This window comes from Poecilia reticulata, chromosome 18, assembly GCF_904066995.2.
Source record: "Poecilia reticulata chromosome 18, P_reticulata-male-v2, whole genome shotgun sequence".
In the NCBI taxonomy this organism is placed as follows: Eukaryota; Metazoa; Chordata; class Actinopteri; order Cyprinodontiformes; family Poeciliidae; genus Poecilia; species Poecilia reticulata.
The window spans coordinates 21,910,661-21,932,246 of record NC_088847.1 but is presented as its reverse complement, the minus strand read 5'-3'; the positions used below and the strand labels follow the sequence as shown (position 1 = coordinate 21,932,246).

Genomic DNA, 21,586 nt, shown 5'->3' with positions numbered 1-21,586 from the left:
CGCCTCCCTCAGTGATTCTCAGAAACGTTCGACAAACTGCTGCTAAGGATCACGGCATTAGTGAAAAGCCTTAGTCACAATTCATAGTGAGAATGAAAGAAGGTTCTGTGAAATGCTTCCTGTGTAAAACTTAGAGGAGATTTGTTTGTTTTAACTCTGCTAAGTCTGCGGTGGTCTGCATGATGTGCTGATGGTTTCTTATTCAAACTTCAGCTCTCTGGGGAACTCCTATTTGAATAGCAGGAAAAAGCAAGTGAACGTTTCTTACTTTTCCTGTGAGCAGGTCAAGGTTGGATAAGATTTGCTCTCTGCGTGTTTATATACTGCTCAAAAAAATAAAGGGAACACTTAAACAACACAATATAACTCCAAGTAAATCAAACTTCTGTGAAATCAAACTGTCCACTTAGGAAGCAACACTGATTGACCCGACGAGGGTCAATCAGTGTTGCACAAGTTGTTCAGACCTGTGAATGAACAAGAGAGAGTTTTCCCTTGTGCATTTAGTGAGGACCAGTTAAAATCTTAGGTAAGTCTCTATTTTTTTTTCCTCTGAAACATGCAGATATATAAAGCTGGAAGTTCAGTTTAAATATGGAGAGTCATGTTTCCTCAGGGTTAAAGCATGACTAAACCATTTGGGTTGCTTTTACTATCTGGAAGTAAAGAAGAGCAGAAGTGAGACGTGTTTCCGCTTCGCACCACTCTCTCTTTGTAGTGACTGGCGTTCTCCAGTGAAAACCAAGTGCTTTTTTTTCCTCTTTTTTGATCATCTTACAGCTCACCTCCACCTGTGAACAGCGATTTAAAGTTAGAACTAAACAATTATAAAAATGAGGGTAGTTTTGTATGAAAATGGAAACCTAAAGATGAACTTTTCATGATGCCACAGTTAATAGAAACGGACATTTGGTATATATGTGTCGTCACATGTTCAGACACACACGTGGTTAATTTGAGAACATTACGGAGTGCTTTCTGCAGCATCTTTCTTTTAATATAAACTTTATTTAGAAAGTGATAATGTGCAGCTAAAACATAAATGCCACCAATTGATTTGCTGTACCAGATTATAGCATAAACTGATTCGTATCTTCAGTCTCTGCAGGTTACAAACATACAGCTCAAATCGTGGTGGTGGCGTTCGCCATGTCTTCTATCGTGTTACCAAATCATGGCATGTCATCATGCAAGCTGCGACGAATATCATGGAAGAAAAATTATTTGGTTGCGAATTAAAAAAAAAAATGCTTTTCAATAAATTAAGCATGCAATATTTTAATGAAACAAAGTGGGAACTTTTTTTGACAGTTTCCTAACCCTTTTCAGTTATTTAAGTACTTTCTTCAAATAAATGCTTCTTCTGTTATCCAGGTTTAAAACAATCAGTATGCTCTATTTTTTTCTTTTTAAATATAAACTTGCTGGACTTTCATTTACTATGAAATTAAAATTAAAACAACTAGAATGCCAAATTTGTAGCGTTCTTGAGCTACAAATTTCAATGGCCGCACAGAATTGTTCCAAGCTCCACAAATGGCCCCCAACCCTCACTTTGGACACCATGATGACTGAGTAAAAGTCATCTAGAAAGAATATAACAAACGCCGACAGGAAAGGGGGACAAATGCTAATTCTCTGATCAATTAAAACGACCAATTAAGAAGAATTTTTATCCAAAATATGAGAATGTCAAATCAAGCAGGTGTAACAGACAGGGAGAGATGGAGGCAGATTGGTTGCTGTGGCGCCCCCTGGGGGTAGCAACCGAGTCAAACGTAAAGTGCGGTCATTAAACATTTGCACCGAAATTAGAGTTAAAGAGCTGAACGTCTCAGCCCGAAACAGCAGAAATAATGATTTCTGCATCAATCTCTCCTGACATTCCTCACGCCTCTCCAGGCAGGAAGATCGCCTCTTATCTATGAATCAACTGATGGAAATACGTGGAAAAAAAAACTTTGTTTTCCCCTCGTTTTCCCTTCAGCAGAACTTTTATTTGGATGATCAGCAAGTTTTGAGGAAACGCCTGTTTTTTTACACGAACCCGCAGACAGTCTGAAGCGGAAAGACCCGAGTCCTGAAACTTTCATCACACAAGAGTTTTTCCAGTAAGTAAAACTTTTAACTTGCTACATCCGAGGGGACATTTGAGGTTTAGCTTGGCTTTATTTGCGCTACACGCCAAATAGCTCATATTTGCAGCTGTTTTGATTTTACTGCTGGTATTTTTTTTTCTGCTTGGTAATAATCTCACGGCCATCAAACGTTGTGAAAGACGCTGAAATGAGCTCTGCAGTTGTTGACTCCGTTTCTTCAAATCTCGGCTGTCTCTGGTGGAGTTTGCGTGTTTTCTCCCTTCATGCGTGTCACCGTGACATCCTTCCACATTCCTCTGTGTAACCGTGTGCGCAGCTTTCTGCAGTGGTGGCTCTCTGATAAATGAGGGCCAACGGGGGGCCCCACATTCTGCCCCCCCCCCCCCCCCCCCATCCCACCCGTAATTAGTGTATTGGTGTTATTTTGAATTTAGCACCCCAGAAACAAATACAAAAATCTACTATGGGGTGTTTGTTTATTTATTACCAGAATATAAAAATGTACATTTATATGAAAAACACACTTGTAATGAGAAAAACTTCAGTAAATAGAAAATACAATTAATCACCAATCAACTTTATCTGTATATCACATTTTGGCAACAAAGCAGTTAAGTTGCTCTGTTGAAAAGCTATACAAACATACGGTCACCAATTGAGAAACCAGTAACAAATATTATATTTTGCTGACTGCCATCATCAAAATCATCAACAACCATCAAATATGTTTGTCAATGTTACATTTAATATGGTTGAAAAGCAAATCTAAACACTACAAGTGGCGTCAAGAAGCTTTGTAGCTGACAGCCATCTTGGTAGGTACCGTAACTCACTGTCATGGCGGTTGCTAACATATTATTTTTGCTCATTCTCTCTTTCTTAATACATTAAGTAGAATAGAATAAATAACCCCGAACAGATCTATGGTTCCCATTAGGCAGTTGATGCCAGATAATAGCTGTAACAGAGTTGACATTAATTTAACAGTTAAAAAAAGACATTGCAAAATTAAACATGAAACTCTGCATACTATTAAATGTGTCACAAATGTACTGTACTTCAAAACATCATAGCTGCTTAAAAGAAAACAGACCAGAGTTTCCAACGGCAACAGAAAACAGGGGGAGGAGCTGTCGGTTACTGGTTGCTATGGTAACCACCAACTGCCAAAAGCAGCGTTAACAGATACAGCAATAAAAGGATAAAATAACTTCTTGACTCATCAAAAATCAGTTTGAAGAGTAAATAAACCAATTTGGACAAACTTCACATGTGTAATAATGTTTTTAAATAAACCCTGTTACAGATGGATGGGTGTTTTTTAAAACGTCTCCACATGAGGAGCTAATAAAGTTGCTTTATTTAAAGTCGGAGTAAGTGCAGCTGCTTCGCTGTGCTGGAGGAGAAGACCAAAGTTCAACAGCCTGCAGACAGTCACAGTGTACTGAGAAGAGAAATTAAAGGGTAGTGGCTAATTCCCCTTCTGCATTGTGTAAGAGCACTTACAGTCAGCAAGTGCTGCAGTTTAGACCCCAAAATAAACTGCTGCACGCCTCAAAGCAGAAGTAAAGCCTTCACATTTTCTTTCTCATTAACACTTAATTAATATGCTTATGACACTCATCCAAAAGAAAGTAAAATAATCTACATTTGGAAGAAAACGGTATTTCAGAAAGGCATCAGTCCAAGTGGTGTCAATACACCAACCCAACAGCAGGTGGCAGTGTGATTCCCACACCACATGAATGCAGTTTGAGTTTATCCAACCCAAAAGGTTGTGTTTTTTTTTTTTTTACCAACAGTTATAATGTTAGGGACTGTTGGTACTCGTCTGTGATCATGAAGATGCCTTGCTGGACCTCATGTTTTCTAACTTCTTGCGACACAACATGAGCCATTGTTCAACGGAGAAATGTCATCATCGAGTCTGCTTGTTTTTAACCGACCGCAAGTCATTAGCCGCAGTAGTGCTTTCAGATTACACCACAAAGCCATTGTTTGAGCAGCCTCTATCAAAAATGCACATCGTTGGAAAACTAGCCTGTGCACCGGTGAACGTGAGGACTGGACGCTGGCTTCATCTCTGTCTTAAATACTCGGAGGCGGTTGTGTTGGATGTCCTTTTCAGTTTCCCTCTTACTCTGGTACACCTTCACACGTTATGTGGCTTCCTGTTTGCGATGCGTAACCATAGCAACGGGGTGGTTTACAACTCTTCCGTCCATCATAACGGGCAACGTGAGATCGTTGGCCAACAAGATGGATGAACTCCAAGCCCTGACAAGAACTCGGCAAGAATATAGGGGAATTCAGTGTAACTTGCTTCACTGAGACAGAATCACATCCCCTACTCCAGCATCCCTCTGAAAGTTTGCATCCATATTATCTACCAACAGAGTTCAGCAGTATTATTTTGGCAGCTGTTTACATCCCACCCTCAGATAATGCACGTGATGTCATCTGTTGCTAAGCTACAGACACAGCATCTCAATGCATTTGTGGTGATATCTGGTGATTTTTATCATAACCCACTCTCTGCTACACTGCCAACGTTTCATCAGTTTGTGAGCTGATTTACCAGAGAGTTTGATTTATGAAAATATCAAGGATTCATAGATCTCCAAAGCAAGATCTCCTCAGGGAAAATCTCTGCTCAGAATGTAAACACCTTGTTCAGAGGCAATCTGCAACAAAAAGAACTGCAAGAAAAAGTTCACAGGAAGCTGAAGGAGCCCTGCAGTTTTATTTTGAGGCCACGGACTGGATCGCTCTTTGCCAGCCACACAGAGAGGACATTAATGCCTCCCTAATAACAAACACTAAATCATTAGTAAAAGAACTGTTAAATGAGAAAGAGAGTGAGACAGAGAGGAGTAAACAGGAGGTGCTCAAAGTCGAGAAAGGGAAGAAGCTGCAGGATGAACTACAGAGAACCGGGCGGTCAGAGATGAAGGAGATCTCAGGCTTCAAGCAAACGAGCTGAAAACATTCCTCACTAAGTTCAGTTCAGGAATGAGCTCATCATCCTCCTCTTCCTCTCGCAGCCAAACAGACATCTTACCCTCCTGCGACCCTCAGCTTTCCTGTCAAACCTCAGATGTTTTATCTTCTGCCTCCTGATTTGTCTTCAACTGCATCAGGAGACGCTGCTGCTCTCTTTGCCCTGAAGGACCTTTTGAGTTCTTTCTTTACACCATAACTGAATTAATTTATCACACATTTAATCTAAAGTAACTTCCGGATGCTAAATAATATTCAATCATTGATGCAAAGTAAATGGTAGAGGTATCAAAGACACACTTCTTTGGAAATTCACAACTAAACCAGAAAACTACACAGCTCAAGTTATGCAGCTGAAATTAAAACCCCTTTTTAAATAGATTTTAATCATTTTATTTGATCTTCTATAAACCAGACATTTGTGGGTTTGGGTGCATTTTGTCACACAGAAAGCAGAACTCAAAAACAACCGAACCAACACTCATATTGCTCCTGTTTGGTGTATAGACATTAGCTTCTGCATCGGAAATGTCACAACCGACAGAGCAAATTATGACTATAACAGTGCGGACGCTGAAAGAGGCCTTTAGGCCTAAATGGATGCAGCCGAGTCTGAATATAGTCCTATACGTACAATGAATTTAAAATTAAATCAAAGAGCGTGTTTATTAAAAGGCTAATGCTTTGTGTTGCACCTAGCATTTAGCATTATCATAACATTTTTATTTAGCAGTAAAAATCTCACCCAAGTACTTTTTAAAATCTTTCCATCTGCATTAACTGTCTGTGCAGCTGAGCCACATTTGTACCATTCTTGACTTGCAGGCTGATTAGCTGCCAGCCAGACTCTAGCTGTTAAAGTCACTCTGGTTAGCTTTTAGCCTAAATTTGATTAGCTGTTAGCTTGACTTTGATTAGCTGCTAGTCTAATTCAGATTAACAGTTTGGCTCCAATTACAAGTTATCTTGAATGTGATTAGCTATTAGCTTGACCCTTATTTGCTGTAAACTTCACTCTGATTAACTGCTAGCCTGGCTTTTATTATCAGTTAACCTGACTTAATCTGACTCTGATTAGCTGTTAGCTTGATTCTGATTTACGGTCAACTTCACTCTGGTTAATGTTTCTCTTAGGATGTGCCTGAAGAGTCTTTTAAAATATACTTTTGTTAAATACAGTATCAGTTGAAATACAAATAAATGTTTAATCTTAGCTGATATAAAAAAAATCACATTACTCCATATGTACACACATCGATAAATGGAGCAACATGGGATTTAGTGTTTTCCAAGGATAATCAAACTACTCTTCCCAACCAACCTACAGTTGCCAAGTATACTTTTAGTAATGTACTCATTGCTACGAGCTACACCAAGTTTCGAAACAAAACCTCACAAAAACTGTTAAACCATAACTTAAAGGGTAAAACGCAGAAGTGCACTGAGAAGTGCTCCTTTGAGAAAGTGGTGACCCGGTCCAGTCCCTGTGGAGCTCCCATTTAGCAACTTATAGATAAATCAAATACTGAATTCATTCTTCAGCATGTCAGTCAGCTCCTGAGAAACCCTGTTGTAAATTTTAAAAGCAGTCAGGTAATGATAGAACGTAAAGATGCCAAATTTAGCAAGAAAAAGGCAGCAAAGATGCTTAAACCATAACGGCCTGGTGAATCAAAACCAGTTCAATCCTATTGCATGCTAACCAGAAACCTGAGCTACTCATCAGTTCTTCAGCAGAAACTTTGCATTCTTGCAAATACACGACTCAAGTAACGCCTTCAGTGATGCATCAGCACTCAGGTTGATAAACAAATTTCTGTGGTTGAATATTTTCTGACATCAGCATTATTGTAGCATTGCTCGTCTCACACACATTGCCTCAATTCTGTTTTCACCAGTTCAGAACTGGAACGTGTTAGGTGGGAAAGCAACCCATTCAATTTCTGCACATATCCATGCAGTGAGTTTTTAAACAAACCCTTGACTTTTGCACAGAAAAGGTCAAGAGTAAATTAAGTAAACTTTTGAGCAACTTCAGAAGAGAAGTTGCTCAAAAGAGAACAAAACCCTGAGATCAGTATCAACAGGAAGTGGAATTAGTGTGAAGCATATTCTTAAAAAATACTTTGAGTTTCTTCTTACACCCATCATGCTTCAGCTCGACCAGTTCTAGTTTCTTCTTAAATGTCTTTGACTCTTGGCTCCACGTCTTCTGTGACGATTTTGTTCCTCTTGAGGTTTTTAGACTTCCTATTGCTTTACTTAAATACACCCCTGCGAGTGTCAGTAGCTGCATCACTCTCCAGCAGGCTCTGCAGCACACACAGCTCACCGGTGAGGTATTTTAATTACATTTTTTACCTGCATGATGCGACTCTTTCCTCCCCACTTGTATATGAACAAACAAAAACCTTCTTATTTTTTATTTGCAGTATTTAGAATGCATATTTTTCCTCCTCCTTATTTGTGTTCGAAAGAATTTTGCAATATTTTTATCTGTTATTATTTTTTGACTTTTTGTCAGGCACTCTTACAGACAGCTAAAAATGTTTTCTACTGTGCATATAGCAATAAAAGGTTGAACTTGAACACTTATGTGAAAACAAAACGGGATGACAGCTAAATATTCGTCCTGGTGTTAATAGGCCTTAAATTTTAAAAATGCATCCTGGAAAAGAGGCTATATTATACATTTATTTATTTATTTGAACATACAAAATATGAAAAACAGGAAAAAAATAAATGCCAGTTTAACATAAATTGTTCGAATAGAGCAGGTGGAAAATACAAACTCTTATGATTTCCTGCCCCTCCGACTCATTTATGAGGATAATCTCTATTTATTTCAGTTAATTGTAGTCCAGACTTACGTTTTTTTGTGTTTTTATCTTTTTACGCTATAATAATAGCAACATAATTTGCAGTCTGATCTGTTCAACTAATATATTTTTTGTAAATATCTTCTCCTTGATATTCCAATGTGTGCTAACAGGAAGTCTTTAAGATAAAATGCGATGTTGTAATATAAATTGTATTTCTTACTTTGTGGTGTGCCTGATATAAAGCCTTGTTATGCTGTGAATAATTATTCAGAGGTTGTGGGCGAAGTGAGAGATGAACATGTGAAGAGGTAGGGAACCAGGAACTAATGAATTCTCCTCTCAGCTGCAGAGGATGTGCAGCCAGAGTAAAGCTGCAGATAAAACATGCAGGAGAGGAATGCATCATGCATTTTATCCTGGCAGACATCTGCTGTCTGGTTTATCGCAGCTGGTTATTTTCACTTTTTAAGGAGGCACCTTCAGGGAAGCTATAGAAAAATATCCAAACATTTAAAATAAAAAAAACAACTTGAGTTGAATACAAAACCACGTCCGTAAGAAAAAAAAAGTGTTACTTTTCTTCCTCTCCCCAACCACTTTTGTCTATCAAATATAGTCGTAAATAAACTGAGGCTTGTGTTTTCGACCCCACAGATTGTGAGCAGCCTGCAAGGCATTGTTCGTTTCTACAGAAAATAAGCCTCTTCCAAAAGCTGAGACTAAAAAAATAAAAACTAAATGTTGTGGTTTGTAGAGATACTGATTAACCACAGGCGTCGAGTTTTAACTGAGCGAACATCACAGCTTATGTTTTATCTTCACAGCGATTGGATCAGCCCTCTTCCTCACTCGGCCCAACCCAGATGAGCTCCTGATACCACAAATTAATTCATTTTTACTCTGTAAGTATCACTAAATTAATGAGCTTACAAAGAACACAAACAGCATTCAGTACATTTTTTCAATTGTGGGTCATTTATAGCAACAAACATTATTATTTTTATTATCATTTCTTAATTCTGACCCAAAGTTCTCCGTTATTCATCGGGTTATTTTGGCAGATGCTATTTCCTGTCCATGTTTTATTTGTGGAAAGTTAGGATCAGGCCAACAGAGCAGCTTGTGAAACACCAAGCTGAAGGTCAAACATAATCTGAAATTAAGAACAGATAACGTCTCTGAGGTCATTCCTGTGGTTTCTATGCCTTAACCACACCTGTGCCTCGCTTTGTTTTAGTAACTGAAGCTATGGAATAAATTTGGTAGCATTTATTCGAAGGGTTGTGTATAAGACTGACATAATATTGTCATAAATATGAAATAAAACCAGTTATGAACATGAAGGAGTCTTTATGATCGGTTATGACAGTTGTCAGGAAGTGTCAACTGGTAAATAATGACACTTTTAATGCAAGTTTTAGTACAACTTGGCTTTAAAAAGTCATTATTTATCGAGTCACACATCATGACAACAGACACAAACATTCATGTTTTAACATGTGTTATGTCATGTTTATTACAGTGTTATTTCAGTTCCCTTTGGGATTAATAAAGTATCTTTGAATTTCAATTTGTCATGTCAGTTTTATGCACGCCCCTTTAATAAATAAAGAGTTACCACATATCTTATATACATGTGAGGTTTTCCCTGTCATTTCTACCAGCAAAGCAGGATTTTATGTTTCTGATCAGGTTTTGTAACTAATGACCTTCTTACTGGTCATTGATGTTTTAAATTAAAACTAAAAACAGTTCAAACACTTTTAAAACGCATGTTAAACTCACTAAAAAGAAAAGTGACAGCAGAAGCGTGAAGTGAGAAAAAACACCCATTTCTTTTACACCTCTGTGTCAGTTCAGTTATGAGGAAATTAATTAATCAAACAGCAACTTTGAGGTTGTTGAAGCAATTTGTGATTATTTTTATTTACTTTTTATCATTTTGTGCTGAATTGCTTCCAGAGTCTGGTAGTAACTTACATTTACTCAATTACATTTATTTGAGTAAGTTTTTTGGGGAAAAAAATTTACTTTCAGGAATATTTTTACTACACTGTAATTTTTACTTTTACTTGAGTAATTTTATTATAAAGTATTTCTGCTCTTTCTTGAATAAAATTTCTGGATTTTCTTCCCACTGAATGAAAATCAAACATGTTTCAACCAAAAATCCACCAGAAACAGACACACACCTGCAGTTTTTGTTAAAGTTTCATATGTTTTATATTTAAAGAAAATGATCTGGAAACATTTTATTTTGCTGATTTTGTTATTTTTTATTACTTATATGAATTATTGTAATTTTGATCTTTAAAGTACCAAAATTTCCACTTAACTTTATATTTTGGTCCATCTAATTATGTAACTTTTTAAATATTAAATGATTGATAATTTGATCAGTTACTCAGTACTTGAGTAAAGTTTTTACCCAATACTTGAGTAATTTCTTGGACGGCTACTTTTTACTCTTACTTCAGTAAAAATATGTTGAAGTAGTACTACTTTTACTGGCATACATTTTTTTGGATACTCCACGTCGGACTGTTCTTATTTCTAAATTAACTCAATAGTAGATAGTCATAGCAAAAAAAGAGTGCACCCTCTTTCAGTTTTAGAGTTTAGAGCTTCAGGGGGTAGCTCTACAGCAATGCATTCTGGGTATAGAAACATGTGACCTTGGTGATACAGAACTTTTATGTTTTTATTGTATTATTAATATCTATAGAACAGTGATTCTTAACCTTTGTTGAGGTACCGAACCCACCAGATTCATATGCGCATTCACTGAACCTTTCTGTAGTGATAAATAAAATGATTTTTTTTCCAAATTCAAGACATTTGACCCAACTAGACTCTATACTCTACAATGAACTCTGGTCTCTCTACAAGCCTCTTGGTTCGGTTGAAGTGAACTCTGGTGCGGTTCAAAGGCTTTTGGAGTGGTCTCTAAGTTGGCTGGACACCGCTCCGAAACCAGATATAGAGCAGGGCATTATGGGTAAATACAACCAAAACAAACACTTGAGTCTAGTGACAGCAGGAGAATTGACTTCTGGTCTTTTACCAAATACAAGAGAGAAACCCCACAACAGCTAAAATCTGATGTTACTCTGTTTGTTTACATTTTGTGAAGAAGGACGTTTCTCTCTGTGTCTTCGTCTGAGGCTTTTGTGTCGTTTTGTTCAGTGCTTCTTGGTGCAGCACCACCACAGGTGACAGGAAAATCAGGTTGCTCAAAGTGTAGCGTGAAAGTGAACCGCAGCAGATGAAAATTTAACAAATGTTGGAATTTTGGTCCCCAATCCAATGGAGTCTACTGGATTATCAGGTGTAAAAACACACTTAGCTTGGCAGAAGACAATGGATGTATTTTTACCACAACTGTAAATCTAAAACTTGTATGGATTGTATTTAAAAGTAATGCAAGTTGGGGGTTTTTGTCACATAATATATTGCTTAAACTATGTGATCACTTCTCATGATTAATTACTTGTGTTTTTATTTTAGAGTTCTTGAAAATTCCAAGCAATCTCTGCCTTCCAAGATGGACGTGACCTGCCTTCCTTCCAACAACTCTTTTGTGCCAAGCCAAACATGTTACGCACAAAACCTGACCTCAATGAATATTTTTAACGCCTCTTTCATTGGAATCGTGTCTGTCATCGGCATCTTGGAGAACCTTCTCATCCTGGCAGTAGTGGGCTTCCGTGTCAGTCGCTCCATCATCAGCATCTGGATACTGAACCTGGCAGCGTCGGACCTCCTGGCCACATTTACCTTGCCCTTCTACACTCTCTACCATGCCCTGGGAAACAGCTGGATCCTGGGTTCGACCTTCTGCCGCATCTATTCCTCCGTCTTCTTCTTCAACATGTTTGTCAGCGCCTTCCTGCTAGCCGCCATTTCTCTTGACCGCTGCCTGGTGGTGGTGCGACCCGTCTGGGCTCAGAACTACCGAAGCACACAGCTGGTAGGGAAGGTTTGTTGTGTGCTTTGGGCCTTAGCTGTTCTCCTCACTATCCCTTTCTTTATGTTCCGTGACGTCATTCCCCTTGGAAAAGGCAAGTGTCTGTGCTACTACGATTACTCCCTGTATCTCCCAAGTGAAACCTTTGACCTTAAAGCTCTATGTAGGCAGCGCAAAGTGGGTTTGGCTTTTATGAAGCTCTTTTTTGCCTTCCTGATTCCTTTCGCAATTATCATTCTCAGCTATGTCGCTGTGAATTCCAGCTTAGCACAAAGAGGTTGTCGCAGACCTTTCCGATTTGTTCGACTCGTGATAGCCGTGGTGGTGACCTTTGTCCTTTGCTGGGCTCCGTACCACCTTTTCATTATCATAGAAGTGATGTCTCCCAAAAACAGTTCTGCGCAGAAAGTGGCAACCAAAGTCCTTCCGATCTCAGCAACGATTGGCTTCCTCAACAGTGTCCTCAACCCCATCCTGTACGTCTTCAGCTGCCCTGACTTGTGTCGTAAAATCAAGCATTCCCTCGGAGCGGTCATGGAGAGCGTCCTTGCCGAGGATCTGGCCGAGTTGGCACGGCGTCGCAGCACCGTTCGCAGCTCCATCAGCAACTCTGAATATTCCATGAAGAAGAAATACTCAGTTTCTACGTCAAGTCCGAAAGATGGTGATTCAGGACAGGCGGAAAGTCTCAGCAACTCGGCTGAGATCTGAAATGTGAATTTTTAAAGATGAAAAGAAGAAGCCACTCAATCTAGGCAACATACTGCACCTGATCTCAGCATCTGTTTCAGAAAACAACGATCTATGACGGACTTGCCATCTTTCAGTTGTTAAAGTTTCTTTCAACAAGCCAGACTTTCTTGGAATCTCTTGGATCTTAAACCAGCAAGGTCTTTCTTTAGACTGGCTGCTTTTTCACCCATCTTTAGCACAGTTTCTTGCAATTTTCCTCAGAAATGTTGACTGTAGTGCCTCTTAACTATGAATCAAGGCGCTGAAACTCCAGGATCGGCCCTGTCGTTTCAACAAACGACAGAGAACTTCGAAATGAACCAACAGGTATTCTACGTTTTATGACTCTAAGGGAGAGTTCAGACACCCTGCAGAGAAAAATTACTGTAGATGCTTGTGTCTGTATTTCGTTCTTTAAGTCTCGACCAAGATGTCGTGACCATTGAGGAGGATAGGAACGTAGATTGACCTGTAAACTTCACAACGCCACACCAATCCACCTATTTGTCTTCTGCTCTGTTCCCTTATACTCATTCTTGTATAATGATCTGAAATATGTTAGGGACAAAAAAAGACAAAAAAAAAACAATACAAAAATACATTTCGAGTGACTAATTACTATTTGTGATGTTTGAAAACATTTTAATCGCTATAGATGTGTGGAGTTTTTACTTTTGTACTTTTTATTGTTAAAAAAAAAGTTTTTTTGATACTTAATGGTTCCTCCAGTCTTGTACAGGATGTACTTACATCTTTCATTATTATTGTACTGAAGAGAAACAAGCATCATGCAATTTCCTCATTTTGTTTTGAATGTTTATTATTCATGGCTTGCTGAGTCAAAACGACCATGTGGTGTTTTTTTTGTTTTTTTAGTCATTATAGATCTTATCAGTGGTTGCAGGTGCTTATGCAATTGATTTATTTTCCAGGAAGTGTCTCTCAAATACATTGACTTTTTTGTAATGCATGGCTCAGAATCTGCTTTTAAATCTGCATCATTTTGTATGCATGTATGTTTTTTATCATAAAAAGAAAAAATATAAATATATGCTGTAAAAAAATAAAAAAAGAGGAAAACAGCTATGTGTTTCAATTAGAGATGATTCATTTTCTACATGAGTTTTATGAAAACGACTTTCATTCTGATGTTTTTCACTGTGGGAGGAAATCAGAGTACATGGAGAAAACAGACATTTCCTCAGAGCTGAGATTGATGCCGCCGTGTTGCTGCAAGGCGATACAACCAATAACAGCATAACATTTCTGTTTTTAAGTGTACTTAAAACAACTGGAAACCAAAACATTTTAACTTTAAAATAAATTGGGCAGCAGAACCATATCAGCAAGTTCACCTCTTATGCCAGCAAAATATCCTGAAAGTTTTTGAGTGGTCTAGTCAGAGTTTTAATGTGGTGTATCCTTAAAGCTGCAGTATTTAACATTTATAATATATATATAAAAAATTTTTTTTTACATATTTGTTGAAACTGTCTATGTGGTGACAGTAGGACACAGATAATCAGTTAAACAATCAAGCCTCTGCCTTCTCTAAGTAGAAACAACCAATCAGAGCCTGAAGGCGGGTCTTGGCGCTGTCAATCAATCTTGTGAAGCTCTACTGCAGCTTTTCTCTGTCAGCAGATCTTGTTATGAATGCTAGGCTAGTTAGCATGACGCCAGTTAAACAGTTTTCCTGTAATGGTAGTTGTTTCTCCACCACTAGCACATTTAGCAGTGAATACTTGAGTTTGACTGACAGCACTAAGCCCCTCCTCCTGGCTCTGATTGGTTGCTTTCGATGCATTTCTTCAGACAGCAGTAGTAGGTCATGGAGGAGGTGGAGGAGATCGTTCTTTTCACAGATTATCTCTCATAGCAAACTGTCATGACATGGTGAAAGTTTAAACAAATACAAAATATACTGCTCAAAAAAATAAAGGGAACACTTAAACAACACAATATAACTCCAAGTAAATCAAACTTCTGTGAAATCAAACTGTCCACTTAGGAAGCAACACTGATTGACCCGACGAGGGTCCCCGTTGTCAATCAGTGTTGCTTCCTAAGTGGACAGTTTGATTTCACAGAAGTTTGATTTACTTGGAGTTATATTGTGTTGTTTAAGTGTTCCCTTTATTTTTTTGAGCAGTGTATATATATTTATGAAAGTTTCATACTGTAGCTTAAAAAAAAATCCTCCAATCAAGTCAAAAGCAGATCTGCTGCCTAAATAAATGTGTTGGAGGTACAAATTGAAACAAAATCCTTCCACAAATCTGTACTTTACAGGAGCAAATTCGTGTTTTCATTGGGAAACTGGAACAGCAGCAGTTTTCCACTAGATGGCGCCGTTGCTCTGATATTACACCTGTTCAGTCCGGTTTAGATTGTCACAAAGTTGTTGTCTGTTTTCATTCTCCCTCTGTTTGTCCAGGTGACATCTGGTGCTCATGCTCATGTTTTTATGGCCTTTTTGTCCTCTTCTCAGGCAGGGTAGCGACCTCTGCAGCTCTAGTCGAGCGTCAGAGCAGAGGAAAATGTAAAACAGGGGATCCAGTAAAGTGTTGAGGCTGGTCAGGCCGTAGCACAGGCGGTAAACGTAGAAAATGGACTGCTCAAATGGACACGGCTCGTCGGTCCCCAAAAGGGACACAAACCTGTATCCGCCTACCAGATGGTAGGGTCCAAAGACTACAATAAAGTTGAATGTTATCACGACCAGGATGCCAACAATTTTGTAGCGCTCGTGGTTGGAGAGAGACGGAGACCGGCGTAGTGTCACCCCGATGTGAGCTGAGGTGTAGCTGGGGGGGAAGGAGAGGTTCAGATCAGGCATGAACCTGCTTGTTTAAATGCATAAAATATACACCTACGACAGTGTAGAAAAACAGAGTTTCTAAAGTCAAAAAATTTAGACTTTTTGAAATTTTCTGAGTTTGAAAAGTTGAAGACTATCAAAATTTGACTTAAAAATGAAAATTTGTAAGACTATTATAAAAATTAGGTTTTTTTTTAACAGAGAAGAGGCTCAGAAATGTTCTTGTTTTTTCCATCCATCCATTTTCTTGACACCCTTGTCCCTTAGTGGGGCCGGGAGGGTTGCTGGTGCCCATCTCCAGCTAACGTTTCGAGCGAGAGGCGGGGTCACACTGGACAGGTCGCCAGTCTGTCGCAGAGCAACACAGAGACACACAACCCTTCACACCTAGGGGCAATTTAGACAGACCAATTAACATAACAGTCATGTTTTTGGAGTGTGGGAGGAAACCGGAGAACCCGGAGAAAACCCACACATGCACAGGGAGAACATGCAAACTCCATGCAGAAAGACCGGGGCTGGGAATCAAACCCAGAACCTTCTTGCTGCAAGACAAGAGCTCTACCAACTGCTCCACTGTGCAGCCATTCTTGTTTTTTTTTTCTATACATTTTCTGAGATTACTAATCAAAAAATTTCTGAATTTCTTCTAGCAAATTTTCAATTTCTCAAATCCAGAAATTTTCTTGTTTTTTCTATAAAATGTTAATCTACAATGGCCTGTCATACAAAACAGCAAAATTTCTTCAGGTGCAGAGTGAAACAAACAAACCAAAACATTTATTTGTCATTCTTATGTCATTTTGTTTATTTTCTTTGTTACTATTGCTAATGTGTGTATTTTCAAAAATGGATTTCAATTTGCTGTTTTGACTGAATGGAAAAAGAAACATTTCTTGTGGATTTATCTTAATATTAGAGTGTTAAATACTTGAGGTGCAAATAAAATCATATATTATTTGCCTAAATGTCTATAGATTTCAGTTTTGTGTAAACACAGTAGAAATGTGTTAAAAACAAAGTAGAAGAAGTTTTCTGGGTTCTGTTTGCTGAGATTGCGCAGCTCTCTAAGTAGCGGTTAGCATAACCGAGCAGTTAGCTCTGCTATAAGTAGCTCTATTGTCCCTCATTGCTTATCAGTTACATTGTCTCTGCATAGCTCTGTGTATGATTGTTTAGTAATTAGCTTAAAAAGAATGTTTCTGTTAGTTATTGAACTATAAGCAGGTGTTAGCTTGTATCTGCTTAGCTTGAATAGCTGTTAGCTTGTCGTCCCTGAGCTAGCTGCGCGACAACAGAGTAGCGGTTAGCTTGACTATGGGTCGATTTTGGCTTAGTTTAAATAGCAGTATGCTTGACTCTGAATAGCCATTAGCTTGGCTGCAAGAAGATTAGAAAAATAGTGTACTTGTGGAGGAACGTAGCTTTTAATTTCCTATTTTATGTGGCTACTGAAGGACATCTAACGGCCAGATGTGGCCTACAAGCAATTCAATTAATTTACAAAGTGAGTGCTGCTGTCTTCTGCATGTAAGATGACTGATCATTACTATTTCACACAGTTGAAAAAACAAACTTATGCATCAAATTAGGACTGGGAAATAAATCTATTATTAAATAATCAAATATTTGGCTTTAAAATATTTAATTTTGGGGTTTGGGTTTGATGTCAGCACACCTAGGTGTTGATAAGAGTGTTTTGCAGCTTTATTTATTTAAAACTAATAATTCAACTCACTATGACAGAATATTAGGGCCAGGGCAGGATAAGATTTATTACTTTTAAATACAAGAATAAAGTCATAATATAGAAGTAAAAAAAATCTGCCAGTGGAACTAGCACTTTTTATCAATATTCAACAATTACTGACTTAAAACAAGCGCTTACATCTTGCTGAAAAGTTATTTATTAGTTTAGGCTTATTGAAGAGATATTTGCTATGACGGAGAATTAGGACCATACAAAAAAAAGAACAAGATAATAAAATTAAAATAATAAAATTGTGTGGTGATAGTCTTATGAAAATAAAATCATACTAGCATGACCTTATACTCCTATGAAGTCACTCTTTATAGTAGTAACTTTATACTACTATACTTTATGACTTTACAGAGAATAAAGTCATTAAAGTGATAGTAGTGGCAGCTTGAAGTGACCCAATTCCAATTCTGTGACCTGAATCCAATCTTTTCACTACAGTCTGAACAACAAGTCAGATTTTTTTCAAATGCGACCCAGGCCACTTGGATATCCGATATGTTTCCGATCTTTTCAAATGTGAAATAAATCTGTTCGTCCAGGTCACATTCATCTGACCTGAACGTCAGTGATACTCGACAAACGTCACTATCCTGCATCCTTATGCGTGTTAGCGGGAAGAATAACAACAACCATGGTGGGCTGTACGGGGGATTAAGTTACTGTGCTGCTCCGGTCGAACAACATAAAAATCGTAAGCTATGCTCCACTGTTAGCATCCATGTTTACTTCTGCAAAAACTGAGCCCTTCTGTTTTTATGGCGGTTTGTGAAACACTGAGCACGCTCTGTGATGTTATTGCGCCCTCTACTGCGCATGCGGGACACTTTCAGGTCTTTTGCAGTTCACACTGGAGATCACATATAAGCCGCATATATTTGGAAGTGTGAACGGCCACGGCAAATCGGGATTGGGTCACTTCGGGCTGCAGTCCATAAGAAACATGTGAAAACTCACTGTTACCATAACTAGAAGTACCAACTTACCCCAGAATGGTACATGGCAGCAGAAAGCCCAGAATCACAGTGATGATCTTAAAGTGAGCGTATCTGGGACTGACCGGGTACTTCTCCAGACACAGCCGCCGCTCAGAGTCAAACACGGACGGCAGCAACCCGCTCAGGCAGAACAGGAAGGTGAGGATCCACACGGCCACTCCCAGCGCCGCCGCCACCTTCACCGTCCGCACCCTGCGGCTGCTCAGCGGGTACACGATGGCCAGGCAGCGGTCCATGGCAATCAGACACAGGAACATCACGCTGGCGTAGACGTTGACGTAAAACACGTATCCGACCAGCTCGCAGGTGAGCCGGCCGTAGGGCCAGCGGTGGGCGCCCTGCAGGTAGAGGATCCACAGGGGCAAGGTGAGCAGCTGGAGGAGGTCCGACAGCAGCAGGTTGAGGATGTAAACGAGCTGGCAGCCCCCGCCGCCCGAGCGACCGAGGTGGTACAAGCCCCAGAGAGACAGCAGGTTGCTGGGCAGGCCCAAGGAGAAGATGACACTGTAGACACAGGTCAGGGCAAAGACGTCCGTGTCCAGAGGGAGGCTGCAGGTGTCATTGGACATGTCTCTGCTGGTTAAGGTCCGGACATGGGACGCTGGAGACAACGACGCACTCACTCAAGGCAGAAGGCTGATTAATACATTCATGTTGAAATGTTCATAAATCCACCCAGCAGAGGAAAAAAAACATCTTCAAAAAGCCTCCTGGATCCATCCATAAACAAAAAAAACCTGCAAAGAGGACAGAGTGAGCACTACACTGCAAAAACACAACCTATTATCATTCTTTCCCAGTGTAAATTCACTTAAACCAGGACAAAAACTTACAGGTAATTTTCCCGTAAGAAATAGGAGCTTGTTTTCAGTCAGTTTCATATTATTGACTCATATAAGCAGATTTATACAATTATTGTCAAACTATATGCAAAAACAAAATCTTGCCTGTATTTTTCTGGTTTCTAGTATGAATACACTTAAAATAAGACATTAACTAAAAGGTAATGTAATATTTTAATATTGATGAAAAAGTACCAACTCCACTGGCAGATTTCTGCACTTATAACCAGCATTTGTCAAACTATCTATACTGCAAAAACACAAATCTTACTTTTTGTTTTAAGTGCAAACATCTTAGTACACTTGAAATAACACAAAATTAACTTAGATGTAACTTTTCAGCATGATATATAAGTTTATTTTCAGCCAATAATTGTTTAATATTGCTGAAAAATTGCTAGTACTAGTACTTTTTTTAATCAATATTGAACAATTACGGACCTAAATCAAGCTCCTACATCTTACTGAAAAGTTACTTGTAAATTGATTTTGTCCTATTTTAAGTGTAAAAAGATTTTTGCACTAGAAACTAGACTGTTGTGTTTTTGCAGTGCAATAAGTGTATAATTAAATCTTCCAGTGGAATTAGTACTTTTTCATTAATATTCAAGCATTATTTGTATATTAGTTTCATCCCATTTTAAGTGCATTTACGCTGGAAACTAGACAAAAAAAATGGTAAAAATTGTGTTTGTTTTGCAGTGTGGATAGTTTGATACTTGCAGGTGCATGAAAATAAATAAATATCAATAGTTTCCACTCACCTCCCACAGCTCCGTGTCAGAGTCTGAGTCCTGCACTCTGCAGATGGGTGACCTGAGCCGGAGAAAGGCTGGGAACACGATGTCTCGCCGGGGCCTTGTCTATTCTGTGATCGCTTCCTCCAGAGGAAGCTCACTTCTTCAGATTTAAAGGCAACATCCTGAGGCAGGAGAACGCCTTTCTGCCACAGAACAAAAACATACGCTCGCTCTATTTTTCTCTGCCACCCTGTAGTCACAATCACCAAAGGTGGACCGCCGAGACATCCTGACCTCACTGCAAAAGCACAAAATCTTACCAAGCATTTTTGGCGTAGCTTCTAGTACAAATATCTTAGTATACTTGAAATAAGACAAAAATAAAAAAAATAAGTTCTGTTTTATAGTCTCTTGTTGCTTTAAATCCAAATGTGCTGCTGCTGGCCACGCCCCCACACTCAGTGATTACACTCGCACGTAAGTGTATCTGCGGGAGTGGAAACTCAGATGCACAATTATACAACTGTATAATCATCTTTGAAAAGCAGAAGTGGAGCCTCCTGCGCAACCAACAAGAATGCAGCAAGTGGTTTCTGAATAAGTCAACAACAAAACACTTGGCTTTTCCAACAGTCATTGTACAGTGAAACCAGGTGACCAAACATGTTGGAGCTCAGCTGGGGTTGCTAGGTAACGGCACGGTGCCTGTTGATTGTGACAGTTGAGGCGTTTTTTGAAACGGCTCATTTTCCAGACATCAAAACACATTAACTTATTGCCAATAAACCACTGTGTGCTTCTTTATAGCGCCGATGCTGCTTTTCGAAGCAGCTGAGACTCAAATGCAAGTACAAAATATGCAAAATGTGAATTGTGTGTGATAAGGTCCCAAATTTTTTTTTACTTAAAACAAGCTCTAATTTCTTGCTGAAAAGTTACTTAAAAGATAATTTTGTTTAATTCTAAATATGTGAAGATATTTTAGTGCAAATATTTTCACATATAGTGAAAATAGTTTCTATTTGCAATAGAAACTAGATAAAAATACTTAATTTTGTGTTTGCAGTGATACTTCAAAATAAAATTATTCCATTTTATTATTACTTCATAATAAAATTACTCAAGTAAAAGTAAAAAGTACTAAATAAAATTTAAAAAACTCCTAAAACCTATTCAGGTAAATGTAAGTAGTTACTACCCAATTCTGAACGATGAAACGTAGAAAAATGAAGCTGTGGTGTGTTTGTGTAAAAGTCAAACCTCAGAAATAGATTAAAGTTCAGCATCCTTCAGAACAAAGTAGTAATTATTAATCTTTTTAACCCAAATACAGAGTTTTGTAGACATTGGGTGAGCTATATTTCTGTCCTGAGTATTTTTTCTCACCAAAAGGAGGAAAAACCTCCCAGACAATTGAAATTGTTTGAGTGGAGAATGGATTTATTGAGACAATAAGTGTGCGGCTGTATTTTTACCACACAGTTTCAAAGGGAGCAGGGCCATTCAGATTGCTTCCTTCTAAATGTCACAGATCTCTGATTTATTGAACAACCCCAGTTGGTACCCAGGGAGCCGAAAGTCCTGTGAGACTTTTCGACCCGTCTCCAGCTCACTCTGTTCCCCGGTGCGAACCTCACTTAGCCTGCAGTCGGAAATAAACACGATTAAACAGGAAGCCACCTGAATGTGACCTCTTCCTCGAGTCCAACCCGGCGCGGCGACAGCGAGACAAACCGTTTCTAGTAGTTTATTTAAATATGGGAGGTACTTCTGCCAAAGTTGATTTTGTTTAAAATCTTCAGTTAT

The 21,586-nt window shown here is 38.7% G+C and overlaps 1 protein-coding gene and 1 pseudogene across 4 annotated transcripts; one reads left to right on the top strand and one right to left on the bottom strand.

Moving 5' to 3' along the window:
- The first annotated feature begins 1,762 nt into the window (after positions 1 to 1,762).
- On the top strand, positions 1,763 to 13,702 carry LOC103480596 (prostaglandin D2 receptor 2-like). 3 transcript variants are annotated; one of them, XM_008435606.3, is made up of 3 exons: positions 1,763 to 2,111; positions 8,746 to 8,823; positions 11,429 to 13,702. In XM_008435606.3, exon 3 carries the CDS (start codon positions 11,466 to 11,468, stop codon positions 12,597 to 12,599), a length of 1,134 nt encoding a protein of 377 aa, XP_008433828.1. In that variant the 5' UTR covers positions 1,763 to 2,111; positions 8,746 to 8,823; positions 11,429 to 11,465; the 3' UTR covers positions 12,600 to 13,702. The 3 variants fall into 3 exon arrangements, with proteins under 3 accessions (XP_008433828.1, XP_017165756.1, XP_081455502.1); XM_081599376.1 differs by lacking the exon at positions 1,763 to 2,111 and adding an exon at positions 7,307 to 7,433; XM_017310267.2 differs by lacking the exon at positions 8,746 to 8,823.
- Positions 13,703 to 13,710: 8 nt separating this feature from the next.
- On the bottom strand, positions 13,711 to 20,132 carry LOC103480594 (G-protein coupled receptor 4-like; annotated as a pseudogene). The gene is made up of 3 exons (XR_014084633.1): positions 19,805 to 20,132; positions 18,187 to 18,935; positions 13,711 to 15,427 (listed from the first exon to the last, which is right to left on the bottom strand). The product of XR_014084633.1 is annotated as a G-protein coupled receptor 4-like (transcript).
- Positions 20,133 to 21,586: the final 1,454 nt, after the last annotated feature.